We start from the raw sequence: 21520 nt of genomic DNA, 5'->3' as shown, positions 1-21520 counted from the left end.
TATTTGAAAATATAGAAAACTAAAAAATTAAGTAAATGGTATTGTTTAACAGCACAATTAATCATGGAGCTAATCATGATTTTTTTAATTGCGCAATTAATCGCAATTTTTTTAATTGCTTGACAGCCCTATCTTTTAATGCAATAAACATCTAAATTTTATTCCATGGAAGTGATTATTGGGTGTCTGTTGTACAGTTGAACTAGTTGACACTCTTATTGCATTTCTTGACGCAAAGCAAAACAATCTCAATGGTAAGTCCAAACTAAAAGATGAAGTAGCAGATTCCCTGCCCCAACCACTCTTTGCACCACTCATCCCTTCTGATCACAGCCCTCACCCTCATATTAAAACAATTTCTTCTCCATCCAGGACTCTTTCTAGGATGCTAAAGAGAAAATAGGAGTTACTAAGGCCTGGTCTACACTACGGCGTTAAGTCGAATTTAGCCGCATTAGGTCTATTTAAAAATGACTGCGTCCACACAACCAACCCCATTCCATCAACTTAAAGGGCTCTTAAAATTGACTTGTGTAATCCTCCCTGATGATGGGAGTAGTGCTAAAATCGACCTTGCTGGGTCGAATTTGGGGTAGCGCAGACGCGAATTGACGGTATTGGCCTCGGGGAGCTATCCCAGAGTGCTCCATTGTGACCGCTCTGCACAGCACTTTGAACACCGATGCACTAGCCACGTACACAGGAAAAGCCCCTGGAACTTTTGAATTTCATTTTCTGTTTGGTCAGCATGGCAAACTCAGCAGCACAGGTGACCATGCAGTCCCCCCAAAATCGTAGCGCGTAGAATGTTTCTGCACTCCCCCTATCATCTCCATCCCTGAGGTTATCGCAGAGTAGAAGGCAAAAAAACCACACTCGCGATGACATGTTTTCCGAGCTCATGCAGTCCTCCTTCACTGATAGGGAACAGCTTACTGCATGGAGGTGTTCACTGGCAGAGGCTAGGAAAGAATTAAGTGAGCTTGAAGAGTGGAGGCAGGGTGTGATGCTGAGGCTAATGGGGGAGCAAACGGACATGATGAAGCATCTTTTGGAGCTGCAGGAAAGCCAGCAAGAGCACAGACCCCCGCTTCATCCACGCCATAACCGCCTACCCTCCTCCCCATGTTCCAAAGCCTCCTCACCCATATGCCCAAGAATGCGGGGGTGGGAGGCTCCAGGCACCCAGCCACTCCACTCTAGAGGATGGCCCAAGCAACAGAAGGCTGTCATTCAAACAGTTTGATCTTTAGTTTGGTTACAATAAGCAATGTGGCCTTGTCCTTCCCTCCTCTCCCACCCCACCGGGCTACCTTGTCCGTTATCTTTTTTTTAATTAATAAAGAAAGAATGCATGGTTTCAAAACAATAGTTAACTTTATTTCGAAGTGAGGAGGGTGGCTGGCTTGCAGGGAATTAAAATCAACAAAGGGGGCGGGTTTGCATCAAGGAGAAACACAACTGTCACACCAAAGCCTGGCCAGTCATGAAACTGGTTTTCAAAGCCTCTCTGATGCACAGCACGCCTTGCTGTGCTCTTCTAATCGCCCTGGTGGTCTGGCTGCTCAAAATTGGACGCCAGGCAATTTGCCTCAACCTCCTACCCCGCCATAAACATCTCCCCCTTACTCTCTCAGATATTATGGAGCACACAGTAAGCAGCAATAACAGTGGGAATGTTGGTTGCGCTGAGGACTGACCAACAGCGCTAGCGAGCTTTTAAACATCCAAAGGCACATTCTACCACCATTCTGCACTTGCTCAGCCTATAGTTGAACTGCTCCTTACTACTATCCAGGCTTCATGAGCCATGGGAGCAAGGAGTAGGTGCGACCGCGCGATGCTGCCGGCTAGGAGAGCAGCCTGAGGCAGAAGCCTCCAGCTCACAGGAGAGCAGAGTTGCAGCGGAACTGGTGGACCCAGGAGCTGCTGCTGTGTAGTGATGCCAGCTGCTGCAGGTGCTTCTGTGTCGAACACTTGGAGGTCCGGGTAGGGCAAGGTATCTCGGGCAAGGTATCTCAGCCAAGGCAAAAGAGCAAGAGCCCTGGACTTGTTACATGTGTCAACCACAGAAGTGCTATGGGATGTTACAGCGCTGATCAGAATGGAATGTACGGCTGCAAGACTTCTTCACCAGTGACAAAGGACAGGAATATGATGCACCTAAAATCTAGAAAGGCCCGCACATTTCTCAGAGTCACTACCCTTGGTAGGTTAGGCTGTGCCAAAATAACTGGGTGGTGCATATTCTGAGCTCGTGTGTATTTCAAGCATCCAGGGGAGGGTGGTAAATTTGTAGTTGCCTATAGGAACTGGAACTGAAGGGCAATAGGGATTTCAAAGCAGTGGTTAGGAAGAGATGGGACAAATGCTAAGCCATTGGTCTCTTTCTTTGAATCTTGCCTACTCTTCATTGTTTCGCTAGCAGACTCCTAATTCTCTTCAAAAAGACTTTCCCACTTCTCTCTTTTCGGAACAGTGTTCACAGGTGTTGTGGAGTTGGAGTTAAGTAATCTGTTCATCGTATGGGAACATCTTACAGACTGTTTCCAGCTTCCAGCACTGCGTCCCACTGACAGTGAAGGGAGTTTGCAGGGTTGTTGTCCAGAATAGATTTCTTCTGCTGGCTCCATATCCTTTGAAGACTTCTTCTAATTTGCTCAAGGCTTGATGTCCTAGGAAGGGTATTTGTCTTAATAAATTATCTACAGTGGAAGCTTTATAGCTAAAAGATTTACATTTTTCTAACTGTTTGGTTAAGGGTTTCGTCGTAGTCTTTCTGATACACGGTGGTGTTAGGTTAGAGTTCATCACGCTTTCCCCATTAATTATGTATAAGTCCTCTCCTTTAATCAGATCCACACAGTGGTTTGTAGGTATTGTTTGTACCCAACTTCACTTTAGCCTCTGGCCTCTCCCTGAAATACTTATATAGATGGGAGCACAAACTGCATGAAATGGTATGCTGTCAGAAGCGGCTGGGTGTAATTAAGACTGCATTATATTTATACTTCAGGAATGATCTGAGTATAGAATCTTTTTCTGTTGCGATACTCAACTGCTGTTGAAATGTTGTTGTAAAGGTCCTGTACTGTCAGGGCTGTCTGTCAGTAGGGGCTGTTCATGACATTAGCAGAGATGTGTTTTCTCTGAAATGCCTTATTCTGCAGATCACTGTAATTGTAGCTGTGTAAATGTTCCTAGTCACAATCAAATCACCGTGGAGAACAACACACATAGCTACATAATACAATGTATTGCTGCTTACACATGACCGTATTTCAAAACAAACCAGGCAGAACACACAACCAGTCAGGTTGAGGCAGCAAGCCCAAACATTGAAGCATAAGTCTCTATCAGAACATGGTGAATAAAGTTAAAGTGAAAGCAAGTTAAAGAAGTATTGGCTGGATGAATGGACTATAAAGTGGATAGAAAGCTGGCTAGATCATCGGACTCGACGGGTAGTGAACAATGGCTCCATGTCTAGTTGGCAGCCGGAATCAAGCGGAGTGCCCCAACGGTCAGTCCTGGGGCCGGTTTTGTTCAATATCTTCATTAATGATCTGGAGGATGGTGTGGACTGCACCCTCAGAAAGTTTGCAGATGACACTAAACTGGGAGGAGAGGTAGATACGCTGGAGGGTAGGGATAGGATACAGAGGGCCCTAGACAAATTAGAGAATTGGGCCAAAAGAAATCTGATGAGGTTCAACAAGGACAAGTGCAGAGTCCTGCACTTAGGACGGAAGAATCCCATGAACCGCTACAGACTCGGGACCGAATGGCTAGGTAGCAGTTCTGCAGAAAAGGACCTAGGGGTTACAGTGAATGAGAAGCTGGATATGAGCCAACAGTGTGCCCTTGTTGCCAAGAAGGCCAATGGCATTTTGGGGTGTATAAGTAGTGGCATTGCCAGCAGATCGAGGGACGTGATCGTTCCCTTCTATTCGACATTGGTGAGGTCTCATCTGGAGTACTGTGTCCAGTTTTGGGCCCCACACTACAAGAAGGATGTGGAAAAATTAGAAAGTGTCCAGCGGAGGGCAACAAAAATGATGTGGGGACTGGAACACATGACTTATGAGGAGAGGCTGAGGGAACTGGAAGAGAAGAATGAGGGGGGATTTGATAGCTGCTTTCAACTATCTGAAAGGGGGCTCCAAAGAGGATGGATCTAGAGTGTTCTCAGTGGTAGCAGATGACAGAACAAGGAGTAATGGTCTCAAGTTGCAGTGGGGGAGGTTTAGGTTGGACATTAGGAACAACTATTTCACTAGGAGAGTGATGAAGCACTGGAATGGGTTACCTAGGGAGCTACCTACCTACCTGACAAAGCCCTGGCTGGGATGATTTAGTTGGGGTTGGACTAGATGACCTCCTGAAGTCCCTTCCAACCCTGATATTCTATGTTTCTATGAATAGCAGAACCACAAGGGATAGAAGATTCAGTTTGGATAATAACACTGGGGAAACTTAAAGGGAAACAGTCTTAGAAGCTGGGAAGAAATTAGGTAACTGTGTCTGAATGTGATTACACCTTAAAATAGTCTCTTGCTCCCCCACTCCCCCAATCCACTTTGCTCTGCTTCTCATGGGGTGGTGGAGAGTGATTCTCATGCTGTCCTTTCTAGCCAAAAATTAGATCTTGTCCAACAATTTACACTTTTTCTGTGCTAGCCCCACTTGCATTCTAGATGAGTAGTTAATTTTAATTGGCATATGTAGAAAGCACGGAACTCAGTGTTTGCTTTGGTTTTAATAATCAAGCTGTGAAGGTCACTGCCAATCACTGTACTGCACTTAAACTCTCAATTCAGAGTTTCCCCACCCCCTCCAGAGGAATATGGCCACGAATGGTTATGAATCACTGCATTGTTCCCATGCTGTGTATCAGCATACGGTAGGAAATGAAAAAACAACAGAGTGCAATTCAGAGTTCTTTAACTCCACCTTGGTGACTAACATGGACTCCTTCAGCCTTGTTGCTGTTATGACACCTTCTTATTGTGGTTGCTACACAGGATAGGCTAATCTGAATCACTGTATACTGTTTTGGAACCTCAAACTGCAAGACTTTGTAAGACAAAAACAGATGTGCCAGAGTTCTATGACCATCCATTCAGAAAACTGAAATAGCACTATTGCCAATTGTGATAGAAGCTTGGGAAATCCCACATTCTCAAACACATGTTGTGTTTGACTGAGATCCTACTTAACACATGAGAGGACTTTAATGATAGAATCATAGAAATGTAGGGCTGGACCGAACCTTGGGAGGTCATCTAGTGCATCCCCCTGTCCTGAGGCAGGATCAACTATAACTAGACTGTTCCTGAATGATGTTTGTCCAACCTGAACTTAAAACCTCCAACAGTGTCAATTCCACAGCCTCCCTTGGAAGTTTATTCCAATACTTAATTCCAATACTTAACACTAACCCAGGAACTTATCCTTGCAACAAAGCCCGTTGCCAATTGTGCCCACATATCTATTCAGGGGACACCATCACAGGGCCTAATAACATCAGCCACACTATCAGAGGCTCGTTCACCTGCACATCCACCAATGTGATATATGCCATCATGTGCCAGCAATGCCCCTCTGCCATGTACATTGGTCAAACTGGACAGTCTCTACGTAAAAGAATAAATGGACACAAATCAGATGTCAAGAATTATAACATTCATAAACCAGTCGGAGAACACTTCAATCTCTCTGGTCACGCAATCACAGACATGAAGGTCGCTATCTTAAAACAAAAAAACTTCAAATCCAGACTCCAGCGAGAAACTGCTGAATTGGAATTCATTTGCAAATTGGATACTATTAATTTAGGCTTAAATAGAGACTGGGAGTGGCTAAGTCATTACGCAAGGTAGCCTGTTTCCTCTTGTTTTTTCCTACCCCCCCCCTCCCCCCCAGATGTTCTGGTTTAACTTGGATTTAAACTTGAAGAGTGGTCAGTTTGGATGAGCTATTACCAGCAGGAGAGTGAGTTTGTGTGTGTATGGGGGTGGGGGGGATGTGAGAAAACCTGGATTTGTGCAGGAAATAGCCCAACTTGATTGTCATGCACATTGTGTAAAGAGTTGTCACTTTGGATGGGCTATCACCAGCAGGAGAGTGAATTTGTGTGCGGGGGTGGAGGGTGAGAAAACCTGGATTTGTGCTGGAAATGGCCCACCTGATGATCACTTTAGATAAGCTATTACCAGCAGGACAGTGGGGTGGGAGGAGGTATTGTTTCATATTCTCTGTGTATATATAAAGTCTGCTGCAGTTTCCACGATATGCATCTGAGGAAGTGAGCTGTAGCTCACGAAAGCTTATGCTCTAATAAATTGGTTAGTCTCTAAGGTGCCACAAGTACTCCTTTTCTTTTTGCCAATACTTAATTGTTATAGTTAGAAAGTTTTTCCCAATATCTAACCTAAGTCTTCCTAGCTGCAAATTAAGCTGATTACTTCTTGTCCTACCTTTAGCGGGAATGGAGAGCAATTGTTCCCTGTTCTCCTTATAACAGCCCTTAACACATTTGAAGACGCTTATCAGATCCCCGCTTAGTTTTCTTTTCTCAAGCCTAAACATACCCAGTTTTTATAACCTTTCCTCATTCGGCAGGTTTTCTAAACCTTATCATTTTTGTTGCACTCCTCTGGACACTCTCCAATTTATCCACAACTTTTCTAAAGTGTGGCATCTAGAATTGCACACAGTACTTCAACCGAGGCCCCACCAATCTATTTCCCACATCTTACATATGACACTCCTGTTAATACACCCCAGAATATTAGCCTTTTTGGTAACTGCATCACATTGACTGATATTCAATTTGTGGTGTGCAGTAACCCCCCAGATCCTTTCCAGCAATACTATCCGCTAGCCTGTTTCCCTATTTTGTAGCTGTGCATTTGATTGTTCCTTCCTAAACAAAGTACTTTGCACTTGTGTTTATTTAATTTCATTTTATTGATCAGTTCTCCAATTTGTCAAGGTCCGTTTTGAATTCTAATCCAGTCCTCCAAAGTGCTTGCATCTTCTCCCAGAGCACCTCAGGGATGCTTCATGTGCAGTTGTTCAAATAAATGGATGGTTTGTGCTTATTTGATTTGGATTTGAGTGGCATTTGCTCGGTTTATAAAGTGCATTTATTCAAATGTGCAAAGTGTTTTTTTCTTTATTTGCCAGCACTGAAAATTCAAAAACAGCCTTCCTAACAGACCAGTTTGTGCAATAAAGGCTGTATCCAGAATTGACAAGCCAACTGGGAGCGTGCAGGGCAGGGTGCATGAGTTTGGAGGTTAAAAAAAATCTAGGGAGAAGGGGCTAGCCAGCTACACACCTTTTAATTTATTTATTTATTTATTTTTAAAAAGCCTGTTTGAATGGCAACACATCAGACCGCTCGGCTTTGCCTGCTTCTGTCTCTAACCAAGCTTTTAAAAAAAACCACTTGTCCTCCAAGTGCTGTTGTGCTCTGTGTAAGCCTGCATTCTGTCTAATGGTAGCCTGAATCATTATTCTGTTACCGTATCTTCCTAAGTGAGCAGCCTTTGACCTAGCCAGCTACAAAATAGTAGCTTGGAATTTAGATTTTGCATAGTGTAATGAATTTGTCTGACCTCCAGCTCTGAGCTCTCTTCGCCATGGGAGTTTGCGTGTTTTCTTCTTCCTACAAGTGGCAGCCTAGATCCCAAGTTGAAAGTGAATCTTTGCCTTTGGCCTCCCTCCAGCATTCCTTGCTGAACAAGTAAGGATTTGGAATGTCAGAAAATAGCAAGAGGGGAGGGAAGATTTTGTGTGTGTGTAAAGGCTTCTGTAATGAGGAGGACAGAACAAAACACAACTTCATCTGGACTGCCCCTTTCTGAAACCGTGCTTGTTCCTGATTTATTCTGTTTTGTTTCTCTTAAATCATGCAGCTCTGCTCTGCTGCTACAGCAAAGAGCTATCGGCAGTGCTGTGGAGTGAAAAAGGTTTCTTGCAAAAGCTTCCTATTTGGATAAAACTAGCTATTCCTCTGGCTTCACCCTTGTGGGACTGGAGGAGTTCTACCTACTGCAGTTATTGCGGGTCGTCAGTAACATTCTGGCTTTGGATGATCCAAAGGAAACATCCTTTTGTGGAAGACCTTAAAGCAGGCTTTTTTTCTGAGGGCGGTGCTGCAACACCCCGGACTGTAACACAGGTATTCCTTAACACTTTCTCTTCAACTTGAACAGGAAGCAGCATTGTGGGGCAGCATTTACTATAAAACTACACTCTGATGCCTAAAAGTATCACACTGCAAACAGCAGGCTTTTTAAAATTACCGTAACTGTGTTAATGATTTAATTTGTTTGATCTAACTTGGGAGAAGGAACTACCCAGCAGCACATAGCGGAAGGAAAGTGAAGACTTGGACTTCATTGCTGGTTGCAGAGGTGTTACTACCCCCTCCTGCCTCAGAGGGACCATGTCGTCCTTGTACACCAGGAGCAAGGAGTTCACCCGAAACAGGAAGTCTCAGTCTGACTCTCCCCCGTCGTCTCCCTCCCCGATTGCAAAGACGCTCAGAGTAAGCAGCGTTTTCATTACTGTATTCCATTGTGACCTCCTCAGCGCTGGTTACAGCCAGAGATTAATGATGTCAGTCTGTCCTCTTGTAGTGGGAGACCTAAGTATATGGTTTGCTTCTCCGCACAGGGTGACAGTATGAAATAAACTCAGGAAAGCTCCTGTGTAGCAACAGGTTTGAATCCTGTAAAAAGGTATTCTCCGCAGTCCCCATGCGGTAGTTACTTGGCTGAATAATTAGAGAATCTTTGTCACCCTATCTGTGTCTGCTTTCTGTTTCTTCACAGTGGGCACAAACCTTTGTACATTAAATGGCTGAAAGCTTTGCTAGCAAAAAGTGTTTGAAGTGGAAATGAGGGAAAACCTGAACAGCTTGTTAAACTACACTTCGTTTTTTCACATGCACTTAAATATTGTGAATGCACTGAAGTTTGCTGTACAACTGGGCTCAGCTCTTCAGCTCTGTGAAGTGAGACATATTAAAAAACTTTGAAAATAGCCTCTTGGTGGAGATGACTAGGTGGAGGTGGCTGTAATTTTGCACTGTCCCATTCCTTCTAATCGCTGCATTTGGAGATGATCCCTCTGACAGCTTTTAATAATACTTTCAAACTTAATATAAAAGAAACTTTTACAGTCACATTGCTAGTGGCTTTGGAGTTGTGTGAAAAATACTCTCCAGGGGTCCACATTGTTAGGTAGGCAGCATGCCCGTGGTCTAAAGATTTTATGCACACCATATCAAGCAGGAAAACTTTGGCTGAAGAGGTGAAACGAATCTCTAGGTAGCCTGAAGTGGTCACAGAAGACTAATATGCACTTGTCTCTCTATATTTTAATGACCTAATAGCCTCTTCAGAAAGATGGGAAAGGCCATTGAAACCACTATCTCCTTATGGGAAACCGTCATTGACACTATAAATCTTTAGCTGCTTGCCCCTGGTGGTTAAATTTAATCCTAAAAAGAAAAGGAGGACTTGTGGCACCTTAGAGACTAACCCATTTATTTGAGCATGAGCTTTCGTGAGCTACAGCTCACTTCATCGGATGCATACCGTGGAAACTGCAGAAGACATTATATACACACAGAGACCATGAAACAATACCTCCTCCCACCCCACTGTCCTGCTGGTAATAGCTTATCTAAAGTGATCATCAAGTTGGGCCATTTCCAGCACAAATCCAGGTTTTCTCACCCTCCGCCCCCCCCCCACACACACACACAAACACAAACTCTCTCTCCTGCTGGTAATAGCCCATCCAAAGTGACCACTCTCCCTACAATGTGTATGATAATCAAGGTGGGCCATTTTCAGCACAAATCCAGGTTCTCTCACTCCCTCACCCCCCTCCAAAAACCACACACACAAGGTGCCACAAGTACTCCTTTTCTTTTTGCGAATACAGACTAACACGGCTGTTACTCTGAAATTTAATCCTGTAGCGCTGGGAGTCAGTCTCCAATGCTGGCAATCAGTTCTATTACTGCATCTACTGGGACCTTCTAGATGCTTATTGTCAGAGCCAGAGAGCTAGTTTGGGAGCTCAGGGAGTATCTGATCTTCCTCCAAAGCTGCATGAAACTGAACGGGTCTTCTTTCAAATGTTCAATTTCTGCAACTACATCTGCACAATCAATTGACAAAGAGGGGAAATAGTGCGTGGAGAGCCTTTTAAATTTTCTTCTAAACTGGAGACTGAAATGAATGGTTAAATACTCCAGTCATCCACTTATTAGAGAAGGTCAATGTCCACATTGTTTCTCAGACCCAAGCTGACTCATTCTCTCCTCCTCAACCATTTGTGCTGGGAACCATATGACATGCACATCTGGCTGCAGCTGTCAGTGCTGTGGTCACAGACACTCGAGCTACCTCTGGCTACCTAACCCATAAGATTGATTAGGAACTCCTTGTTTTATATGGAGTAACCACGAAGAGGAGCACAGCCTCTTTGGGTGGCTCAGCTGCAGATCACAGAACCAAGTGGGAGCTGACAGGTGGCTCAGTCTCTGATCTAGAATCACCTGCCCCAGAAGAGTGCTCACTTGGGATTGTAACACTAATCAGAGGATTTGTATGAGGGGAGAAGTGCTCTCATAGCACTAGTGAGGCCACTGCTCCTGCTAGAGCACAGGGATACTTATCAGTGCAAAGATTTCTGACTGCAAGTACAACAGCATTATTACAGTTCAGCGTAGGACAGTCAGAAGTAACTTTGTCTCGTTACTGCAATGGATGTCAATGGTTAATTACTGAAGAGGTTTCCGATGAAGCATAACAGCCCCAAACAAGTTGGATTTAGCTAACTGACTTGGCCTACTTTGGGTATTTCTCACAGTACCACTCCCAGACTCGAAAAAAAAATTGACGACAATCTTAATACAGCAGGGAGCACTGCATGATCCTCTCGGTTTGTCTAATCTTAAGGCCTTATAGCTAATGACATTTGAAAAGTGAATTTATCAACACCAATACATAGTTGGCTTTATGTTCATCTGAGATTCTGTGGTCTCTCCTTTTGTATTATGATACCGTGTCACCCAAGTTGTCTTTTCACCCTTAATTTGGAAGACCTCTTGTAATCACAAAACAGAGACATGGGATCACATCACTTCATTATAAACTCTTACAAACAATAAGAAGCGGAACATACTGCAAAACACGGAGCATCACTGCAGTTACTGAAAAGACTGTAGAGGTAATTCCGGATGAATTCCAACACTTAGTTCTCAGCTAACCTCCTATGTCAGCACACTGTGTTATGGTATGCAAGATCATCCATCGTCCTTGTTCCCTAGGCACATCAGTGTCGTTCAAGGACAAGTAATCCTGAAATGTTTTATTTTTTGTTTCATATACTAAGACGGTTCACAACAGTGTTGGTGTGGGAGTAGCCAAACAAATCCTATCGAGCCTTCCAGAGTAACCACAGCTAACCTCAATGTCCCAGCTTGCCAAAAGAAAATTAAGTAGTTAGTTTTACTTTAATTCAGATTTTGGTGATCTAAATTAATATCCCGTTGGCATAACAGTCCAAAGCTTCAAATTAAATAATAGTGGGAATTGTATGGCAGCTTCTTCATGGGGAAACTTTGTACCAAATTCCTTCTCCCCCAGCAGAACCTTTTTCATATAAAGTATTTGTACCATCACTGACAAGAGTTTGTTCTAGGAGAGATCTAGTAGGTTACTTCAGTGTTAGGTAACTCCACAATATCAAGGGGCTGAATATTACACGTGTGGAAAACCTGCGCAGAGCAAGACAGGCAAGGTTGGAAATATTGGGGCTTACGATGTCAGCAGTCTAATTTAAAGTCTTTTAAAAGTCCCTGGTATGCTGTTTGAAGGCCAAAATGGCCCACCTCTTTTTGTCCTAGAGTTAAACATGTCTTCCAGCTCCCTGGTACCTGCTTCTCTATGATTTTCTTTTTCCAGAAATAATTACCAGTTAGCCAAGTCTTTCAATGCCCAGGGATGCATATCCTCCCAAACTGCTGACTTAGGTATATTCAGCTTTTTCAGGTATTTCCTTACCTGTATTAGCTATATCAATAGCTATTTTCATTTATAAGGTCCTCAATACTTTCTAATGATCCACACATCTTGTTCAAGACTCGCTGCAAAAAAGCATGTCAGTAGCTCAGTGACTTTAAATCCATCAGTTATGTTTGTACCCCTCATTTAGTCATGTGGTACTTTCCCTGACTAGCATTAATCTATGCTGTCTTTTTGCTGCACATTGTCCATAAGATACTACATATTGGTTACTTCCCAGATTGCCAGTCGCAGTACAGGTTCCTTTTTCCTGTCAGATCTTGGAATAGTCCTCCATATTGGCCACTTAGTCCTTGAACTGTCCAGCAGAATTCTCATCTTCTTTGCCTTAATTATGACATTTCAAGATGCTCCAACTTTATTCCATGCTCACTGATTTCAATGCACCTCTCTGAAGTGGTGACCATCTAAAGTGCTATGTGCATGCTAAGTATTATCACAGTGGGGCGTGCACTAGTAACTTGGTTAGAATCAGTCTCCACCGTGAGTGGACCATATGCTTGATCTCAGACTCTTGATCTGGTGGCATCTGGTTGGGAGGAGAATGGCAAAGGCTCTCAACTTGCTCCCACTCGTATCTCTAGAATTCTCCCAGTTCAGCCCTGCAGTTCTCTTGAGCAGAGGCTTCTGGGTGTACTGAAGTACACCAAGCTACATGGTGGTTTAGTGATGTGAACAAGTGATTCTAAACTCTAACCCAGGTCTTAAAAGGAGAAAGGCTAGTTCATGGACTTAATAACGACTCAGTGTGCAAACGTGTTGCACAGAGACAAGAGCAGCATATTTTAGATATTAAAACATGAGTAACAGCATAAAATCTTATTTGTACGAATATACAATCAAAACCAGAGTTCTGTCGCTTCCAATCCAGGATCTCTGTCCTTGTGCACTCAGACATCGGTAGAAATGTTTGATTGGATTACAGCCTTGGAATAGCTTTGAGTACAAACAGATCTGATGGTCCCTTTGCACTGTTCGATTTGTGAGGGCTTTTATTCATGTGACAGTTTTTTTAATCCTGTTTCAGATATGAATGGTTACAGGTTTATTCTTAGATAAAACTACTTAAGTGTCACTTGACTTACGTCTTAACTGCAAATGAATTATAGAAAAGGCTACTTTGTGTAAATATTCCTAGAGAAAAAAATCTCTGGGTTCTCTGCTAAATGAATTGGTGGATTATTCTAATTGCGATAAATTGGAACTAGATAAAAAATAAATGATCTCCTGACATTTTACCCCAGGAGTGCTGACTGTTTAGAGTGCAGTAGCTTATATGCTATCTGCAGTTATCCTGTTAAGCATCAAATACAGTAACCTGTAGCCTTTCTAGAGAGCTAACTTGGTCAGTGTTACTTTTCTGCATCCTCGTTGGCTTATCTCTGGTCTAGGAAGCGAGTTTATGGATATCCTTTCTCAGGGACGTTGAGCCAGTCAAAACACGGTCTCCTAATTAGAGAGTGCATCGCCCAGAAGATGTACAAATGATATAGAGATGTTCCTGTGTTCAGGGCGGGCTCCAGGCACCAGCGTTCCCAGCAGGTGCTTGGGGCGGCCGTCAGAAAGGGGCGGCAGTCTGTGTCCTTTGGCGGCAGTTCGGCAGCAGCTCCTCGGTTCTGCCGGCTGCAGCAGCAAATCGGCAGCAGCTTCTCCCTTTTGCCGCCCGTGGCGGCAGTTTTTTTCACCGCTTGGGGCGGCAAAAACTGTAGAGCCGGCCCTGGCTGTGTTGCACTAAGAACCTGCAGCCTGAACTGTTCCAAGATACTCTAAAGACCAAATCTAAGATACAGCATGATGTGGTGGGCACAATTAAAGAATCCAGCACTGCATCTGAGAGCAACAGTTGATTCGGAGAGACTCGTCTTATCTGGATGTGTGTCGCAAAATGAATCCCTTTTGTCGGCCTGTATGGAGACTGATGATAGAGGTAGATTTGCAGGGCTCCTCTGAGTCACCAGTACTGGATTTTAATGTGAATACTGTCAAGTCGTGCTGATGGATCCAGTTAGCTCCATCAGGGTATAAAGGGGGATGAGTGCTTTTTTGGAACCAGAGGTCCTGGAGTGAAAGTCTAGAAACAGACTAGTCATAGATTGAAGCTATTCACTTATTTTAACATAAAACAAAACTCTTCTTCCTTGGTGTATGTATCTTTGCTCCTGTACACCAGTGAACATTGCTCAATTCCAATTCTGCTGCTCCCCAACAAAGCCGGTGCTTAGATGTCTGAGTAAGGAATTGCTTCACACTTAGTCACTTTTCCGATTCCTGAGCATTGCACTAGCTTTTCCATGTGACTTTCCATGTATAACTTGGCTGTATCTGGAAATGTATTGGCCTTCTAGCTACCTATAATCCATCTATCACTTGAATTGCCTCTATGATGTTCCCTTACCCCTTATTGGTGAGAGCAAGGGAGGAATAATGGGAGACTTTCTGATGAAGTGTGTGAGTCTCTTGTACAAATGAGCAAAATCTAACAGGCAGAATTCTAGTCTGGTGTAAAAGTTTGTTTTGCTACCGTAGTCAGTGATTGGTCACAGAGTGAAACCCAGCATCCTATCTCTGATTTTTAAAATTCTCCATTTGACCTGCTGCCATTTTTACCTTGGCTATTTGCTGCTGAAGAGCCTGGTGGTTCAGTTTTAGCTGTAAAGCAGCTTGCCTATAAACTGGCCATTTAGCTTTCATGCTCACCACCTAGAGAGAAGCAAAAGAGTTTGTTTCAGTTCCTGTTACCCCAATCAGGAGACCCCTCCAACCTCCGTATTGTACTGTAGTCCCTAACCAAAGTAACATGATGAAACGTGCATCAGTTGCATCTTCATTGCATGTCTGCACATTTCAGTGATAAGTGTATGTATTTTATCAATTTTTCAGTCGTAAAACAGATGGTAAAAGTAAGATTTCTTTTGAATGCCACAAAATGCATAAGTTGCTATTGCATTTTGTTTTGCCCGATTTTTAACTCCAATTCCAGAAATAAATACTGTCCTTAATTCGCTTAGCTGCCAGCTAAAACTACCGATGCTAATCTCGTGATCTTTAGAGCAGTGGTTCACAGACCTGTTTAGGAACCTCTTGTGATCCAGAGCACTTGTTGATGGTCTGAACATAGCTATATGATAACACTGTGCTCTCAGTGGAGAGAAATAAAATGAATGAAAGGGGACAGTGTGACCAACTTATTTCTAAAAGGGAAAGATATTTAGTGCATTGAAGGCAGCTAAACGTACCCAGTATTCTCCGAATAAGTTTTCTGTGTAATTATTTCATGTGATCGTTGCAGTTGCCACAGTTACACCTTTGCAAAAGGTAGGGGAAGTGTTCATAGGGCAACATCACGGAGCGTGTGCCACCCTCTGAGAAAGCTGGAGTAGCTCTGCTTTAGGCAACTTGAATTCTGGCCAGTTTCCGGGTGCCATAAATGCATGTTTAACTAATCCCCCATATTAAAACTTGGAAAAGCCCAGACGTGGTGTTTGAAGGGGAGGGGAGCAGAGAAGAAGCAACAGCCTTACAAACCTATGACCTTGTGAAATTTAGAAGCAAAAAGCCTTCCCTCTCCTGTGTCAGCTGGCTGCCTGCTTTTTATTTCCTCTTGAAGCTGCATGTCTGGAGAGTTGTGGCTAAGATTGTATCGCTTCTCTGCAAAATTAAATTTTTCACCAATAAAATCTGATCTGCTTTAAAAAAAGGGGGGAGGGGATGTGGGGGAGAAAAATTAACAGCCACAAAACCAGGTTTCTGAATTGTGGCCTTTACTAAATTAAAATACAATCCAGCTTGACATTTTACATGCAGACTTTTATCCCTGTGGGTTTGTGATAATGAAGTTCAGCTGTTGTAAAGCCAAAGGGCCATGCAAGAGAAGAGACTGGGAACTGAGGGTAGGGGCTGGAAGTCATGCAAACTGTAGTATTACTGTTGAATTTTAGGCCCAGTTTGGGGTTGGAGCAGTGCACTAATCACACACAGTTGTCACTCAGAATTATAGTAGTATGTATTCGTTTCTGATTTACAATGAGGATAGCACATGTTCAATTATCTAAGGTGTTCAGCTAGTCTCTGAAGCCGCTGTTCATTCTTGGATGATCATCTGATGTGCTCCTATAAGAGCAGCTTTTATTAAGCTAAGCCTGCTGATATATAGTTTGGGAAAACATACTTTGCATCAGGTTTACTGGGGGTTGGGGGTTATTTGGGGGTGGTTTGGTTTTACCTAAAATTGGAAGGCAAGCTGTTCTTTTTCCTCCCTAGCTAACAGGAAGCTCCAGAAGTATGCAGCTGTCACGTCAGTAGGCTTGTTTTTCCAGAGATACCATAATGTCAAGAAGCATTATTAAGTACTCTTCGCCAGTAGGGAATTCCTTTAAGAATGGATGTCCTTGTTATATTGCTCCCATTCTAAGACTGCACTCTTCAGTTCTTGAGTAACATATGTAATTCCAAATAAATCCGTGGGGTAAGAGGCATTAAACTGAATCATATACTTGTCTGATCTGTATATGCATGAATAGGGGTGTGAGAACCTACAGTACGGTAATGTCTTGGGTCTTTTCCTCAAAGCTGCTACTAGTGCAGCTCCTCTTTTGGTAGTAATGGTGAGAGAGAGCTCTAGTATGAACAAGGCATCCTTGGTAGCTGTCATTTTTTACCACCGTCATACCAGAGGAGCTGCACCAGTGGTAGCAACTGGATAAAATCTTGGGAGTGGGAAGCGGGCACAGGCAAGGTGAAAGGAGGGGGTGTGTTGTTCTCTTGACAAACAGTGCCTCCTAACTCTTTGCGTGTTATGCGTATGCGGGGAAGAGGGAAATGCCCCTAAAAGCAGGTGACTTCTGTTTTTTGTTAATGTGAGTGGTAGATTCTCTGTAACGTGAAGTCTTTAAACCATGATTTGAGTAACTCAGCCAGAGGTGAGACGGGTCTGTTACAGGAGTGGGTGGGTGTGGCTTTGTGGCCTGCAGTCTGCGGGACCAGATGATCATGATGGTCCCTTGTGACCTTAAAGTCTATGAGTCTGTGAGCTCCAAGTTGTTTTAAAACCCTAACTCATGAGGCTCACTGGGCGGATACTTGGCAACAGAAGATTAAACTACAGGCGGTGCATAAAACGTGGCCTTTTCGTTGGGAAAGGTGATGAAGGGGGTATGGCTTGAGCTATGCTCCAGGATCTCGTTAGTGGATAGTCATTTTATCATGGATATTCACTGGACACTATGAAAAATACAGCAAAACAAATCCTGTGCAAAACATCCCAGAATAGCCCAGTTTTTCCCAAGCTTGACGAGTTGGAGATGATACAGCATAAAATGTTCCTGGCCCATGTATTTTCTTTGGAAGAAATGTAAATATTAGATGTTTTCCCGCATCCTTGCAGGGTCAGGGCCACAGAAGAATGCAATTGAAGGCAGTTAGGCCAATTTCTGCTTTGGCAAGAGAAAAGGTTGATCCCCTTCTGGCACTGCCTTTTAGGGCTGCATTTTATCTTAAGCCTTCTATAAGGAGGTTGGTTTTAATTATACTTTACTAAACTTCTAATATCTGTAAAAGCTTTTGAGTTTTTTAAAGGAAGTCTCCAGTGTTCCATAATCTGAACACATTTCTAAAATCGAAACCATATGGCGTTCCGGGCTCTTCTCAGTCTCGTTGCCATCCAAGCTAATAAACTGCCGATACCTAGCTCTGCTTTTTAATTAGAAATGGGAACAGAGTAAGAGCCCAATGAAATATCCTGGGGCAAGGAGGGTTGGAGAGAAATAGCTTCATGTGGGAAAGTTCAGAGCTATATTAGGATAACTAATACTGCTCTGTTTGCCTCCTTGGTTCCTTAGCACTAGCCCACCTCAGAGGCCCTCCTTTCTGCCAACCAGTCAATCTCCACTGGATGAGATTCCCTCTGGGCCTCATTAGTACCCTTTCTGGATTGGCTAGACAGGTTGCTAAAGGACAGTATAATACATCCTCTGCACTGTGCCCAAACATGGTGCTGCTGCTGCTACCTGACCCCAACATACGATGCTTTGAGTAGTTCCTTTGTACGTGATCATAAAGCGATTCACATCTTAACTCTACAGGGGAAGAGGGCAAGCAATAGGGCTTGCCAGAAACTTGAGTGTGTGTGAATATGCTCTCCTTTTCACCATGCTCTGGTTTCACATTTTTAAAAGATTGCACCTTCTAGGGCTCAGTGCTTTCTGAAGAAATGCTGGCATATTGGTTTAATACCGACTCGAGAGCATATCACCATCCGTATCACTAACACAGCTCCTTGGTTTTCATTGTTCTCCTATCTGAATACTGCCCCAACCGGACCTTGTTTGGCTTGTGAGATGTATGATCTCACAGTTTGAAGTTGTAAGGCTGCAATTGTTTCTAGTTAAACTTCAGCAAGGCCTGAGGAAAATGGAACGAAGTGGACAAAACGGACAAAATAGTATCTGAAAATGCAGTGTTAATGGCCAAGAAAAAGGACAGTTAAGGTTCTGATAGTTATAGCTGCATTGTACTCCTGGGCATACTTTTAACATAGCATAATGTAAGGTATCTATTTAACAAAAAACAGGAATGGGAAATACCAGACTTGCATGTACATGTCTTACTGAGTAACTCGCACTGTACAGTGGTAACCTTTTTGTCCTTCTACTCTCCTCCTCCTCTTCTCTCCCGCCTCCCACCTCTTTCCTATTTAGGAGGTTAAAGTTTTCAGCCCTTACTTGTCATGTGTGAATTTAGATTTTCAACTATTTGGGGCAGGAACTAGGTCTCTGAAGCATGTACCACACTCCACTGCTCATGTATCATGTATGCAGTGAGGCTGAGTTAATGCTCCAGGACCCGTAGCGTTTGCATTTTTACTTTAAAAATGTTTAACTATGCAACTTCATGGTTGCAGTAAAAATTTTTTTGCATTTTTCCTACAACTTTTTCAAAGGGAAAACTGGTGGAGGGAGAAGCGTTGATCAGTAAGACACTTGTCCCAATTCAGTTTTGGGAAGCATATGGCCAGAATTTCAGACGAGCTCACTGCCCGCAATTGGGCCAGATTTTCAAAAAAACTGGGCGTGTTGGGAACTGAGCTCTTTTAAGAAGCTGCCTCCGTTTTGGGGTGCTGACTAGTACATCTGGATGTCTGTCTTTGAACAAGTGACACTGGCCCAGTTTTTGCCTCTTAATTTGCCCTGAGGTTTACTCTTTCTAAGTCATCCCTGGTGTGTCTCTCCTGAAATGCACAACTGAAAACTTAAAGGTTCCACTGTACGTTTTCAATCAGCAGTTTTAAAATACTCATCCATTTGTTAGTGTTAAAGCTGCCTCCGTGAGGATTATGTTCAGACAGATTTTCACAGTTCAGCTCCTTTGGCTGCAGCCCATTCCAAAATTTATGCTTGACCTTTTTTTCACGATGGAGGAAAATGTATTTTCTTCCACTATCTTAAAATTATGTGAACCTTTTCCTCTGAAACTTTCACGCACACAAGATTGGCCTTTGGACAAAGACCAACCATTGAAAATGTCAGTCCCAAAAGTGATTCCTTCCCTCCCATACACACCCGAAAGCCTGTGGTCAATTGCAAGCATGGTTTTAGGAGGGAAAATGTTTTGCAACTTTTAATTACAGTAGGGTTATAGTACCAGTTCCTCCAGGTTTGGACAAACCTGGAACTTAATGATCTTTCTCTCAAAATAGGACTTGAACTGGATCACTCTGAGGGAAAGCGCCCAAGGCTTTCAGACCTTGGGAATGGCATACTTGCAAATTCAAAAAGGGGAGCCAACCCAGCAACGTTAAGAGCCACCATACTTGCACTTCGCTATTCAACCGCCAAATACGCTCGTCCCATGTGGGAAAGACAGGCTCATGCGAAGAAGCTGGGCCCTGTTCTGAATGACAGCTGTTGTTACATCACAGGACGTCTAAAGCCACCAGATGCAAACAGCCTCTGTGCACTTGCCAGAATTGTTCCCCCGGATATCAGCAGATCAGTCACAAGCAAAATAGAATGACTGCATCAAATCGAAGGGAACAGACATCTGCTACATGTCAGTTAGCTGCCTGAAATAACCCACTTTTTCTCACGCCAATGGAATCGCTTAGAAAATCATCGATGGCCACGTGACTGGAAATGGGGCACACGTCGCTGGAAATACTCGCTGAGGATGTCAAAAGGCACACCAGTGTTGCCGAATGCCTTCCAACAGGTACAAGGAAGGACTGGTTGACTTGGAGATGTTGTTTAAAGCACCTCCAAATAAGAGATGGCCATTCAAAAGTCACTGTGCAGAAATGGGGCTACCAATGACCCAGACATGGGACTGTGGTGAAACACAGGCCATGGAACATCTGCTGATCTGCCAGCTCCTGGAGGAACTGTGTGAGACGAAGTGGGACTGTTCTTAATGTTTCCTCTGAATACTGTAGGGGTGCCTCAGTTTCCCCTATACATTTCTTAAGTCTCTAGGTGGTGGGATAAGGGGGTGTAATTGTTGCAGAGCAAAGGGCCACTGTACATAAATGACCAATGCTCTGTCTCCTGGCAACTGATGGCCTGGGCTTTTCCTCCCTGCAAGGTGATAGCTAAAGGTGAGAAGAGAACAAAGGAATCAAGTGACCTCCTGGCCTGGGAAAGGGACAAAGCCCAGAGGAGGAGGGGGTGGAGAGAGTGTCAGTTTGGGCTGGCTGGGGACATGGAGTGAAGTGCAGACATGGTTGTCTGGCTCACTGCCCCCCAAAATGGACCCAGCTGAGGGGTCCTGTTCTCTGTACCTACAAGCTCTGTTTTAGACCGTGTTCCTGTCATCTAATAAACCTCTGTTTTACTGGCTGGCTAAGAGTCATGTCTGACTGCGAAGTTTGGGGTCAGGACCCTCTGGCTTCCCCAGGACCCTGCCTGGGCAGCGCACGGAGGGGCAGAGGATGCTGAATGCTCCAAGGTCAGACCCAGGAAGGTGGAAGCCATGTGTGCTTCTTGCCCTGCAGACAGTCTGCTCCCAGAGAGGAGACTTCCCCAGAGTCCTGACTGGCTTCATAAGGAGCAGTTCCAGAGTATCACCCGAGGACACGGAAGACCTCTCCAGGGCCACAGATCAGGCCATATCGTGCCCGATACAGGGGAAAAAACCTATGATTGTGAGTGGAAGGACACAAGAAGATGACCTTGGAAAAGATTCTAAGCTTTCTGCAGAGCTGCAGTCTGGGGTACAAATGTGAAATCCAATGATTTCCTGCAAATTATGAACTTCTCATAATAAATAGGATTAATTTAACAACACATAGCCATACAGATTAAGTGTGTACCCGGACCCACCCATCAAGAAAAGAACTTGGCTTTGTAAGTTGTGGTATAAAGATGTTTTTAAAATAACCTCTGAGGGGGCTGTTTGGCTGTTCCTTTCTCCTC

At 43.8% G+C, this 21520-nt stretch overlaps 1 protein-coding gene across 9 annotated transcripts in view; it reads left to right on the top strand.

Annotated features, from left to right (window-relative positions):
* The window catches only part of PPP1R12B (protein phosphatase 1 regulatory subunit 12B), a 178703-nt gene that overhangs the window by 128859 nt on the left and 28324 nt on the right, over positions 1-21520 (top strand). The window contains exons 20-21 of one of the 9 annotated variants that reach the window (XR_012155807.1): positions 7926-8191; positions 8363-8450. The exons of 6 other annotated variants lie outside the window; for them this stretch is intronic. Coding sequence is in view for 2 of the 3 variants with exons in the window: in XM_073319712.1 (XP_073175813.1) it covers positions 8459-8560 (102 nt within the window). In the remaining variant the exon portion in view is untranslated. Of the gene's footprint in view, positions 1-7925; positions 8561-21520 lie in introns of those variants that run through there. 2 more of the 9 variants (XM_073319700.1, XM_073319712.1) reach the window with 2 other exon arrangements.

Source organism: Lepidochelys kempii, chromosome 21 (genome assembly GCF_965140265.1).
Source record: "Lepidochelys kempii isolate rLepKem1 chromosome 21, rLepKem1.hap2, whole genome shotgun sequence".
NCBI lineage: Eukaryota > Metazoa > Chordata > Testudines > Cheloniidae > Lepidochelys > Lepidochelys kempii.
The sequence above is the reverse complement of the archived record's forward strand: the minus strand, read 5'-3'. Positions and strand labels throughout refer to the sequence as shown.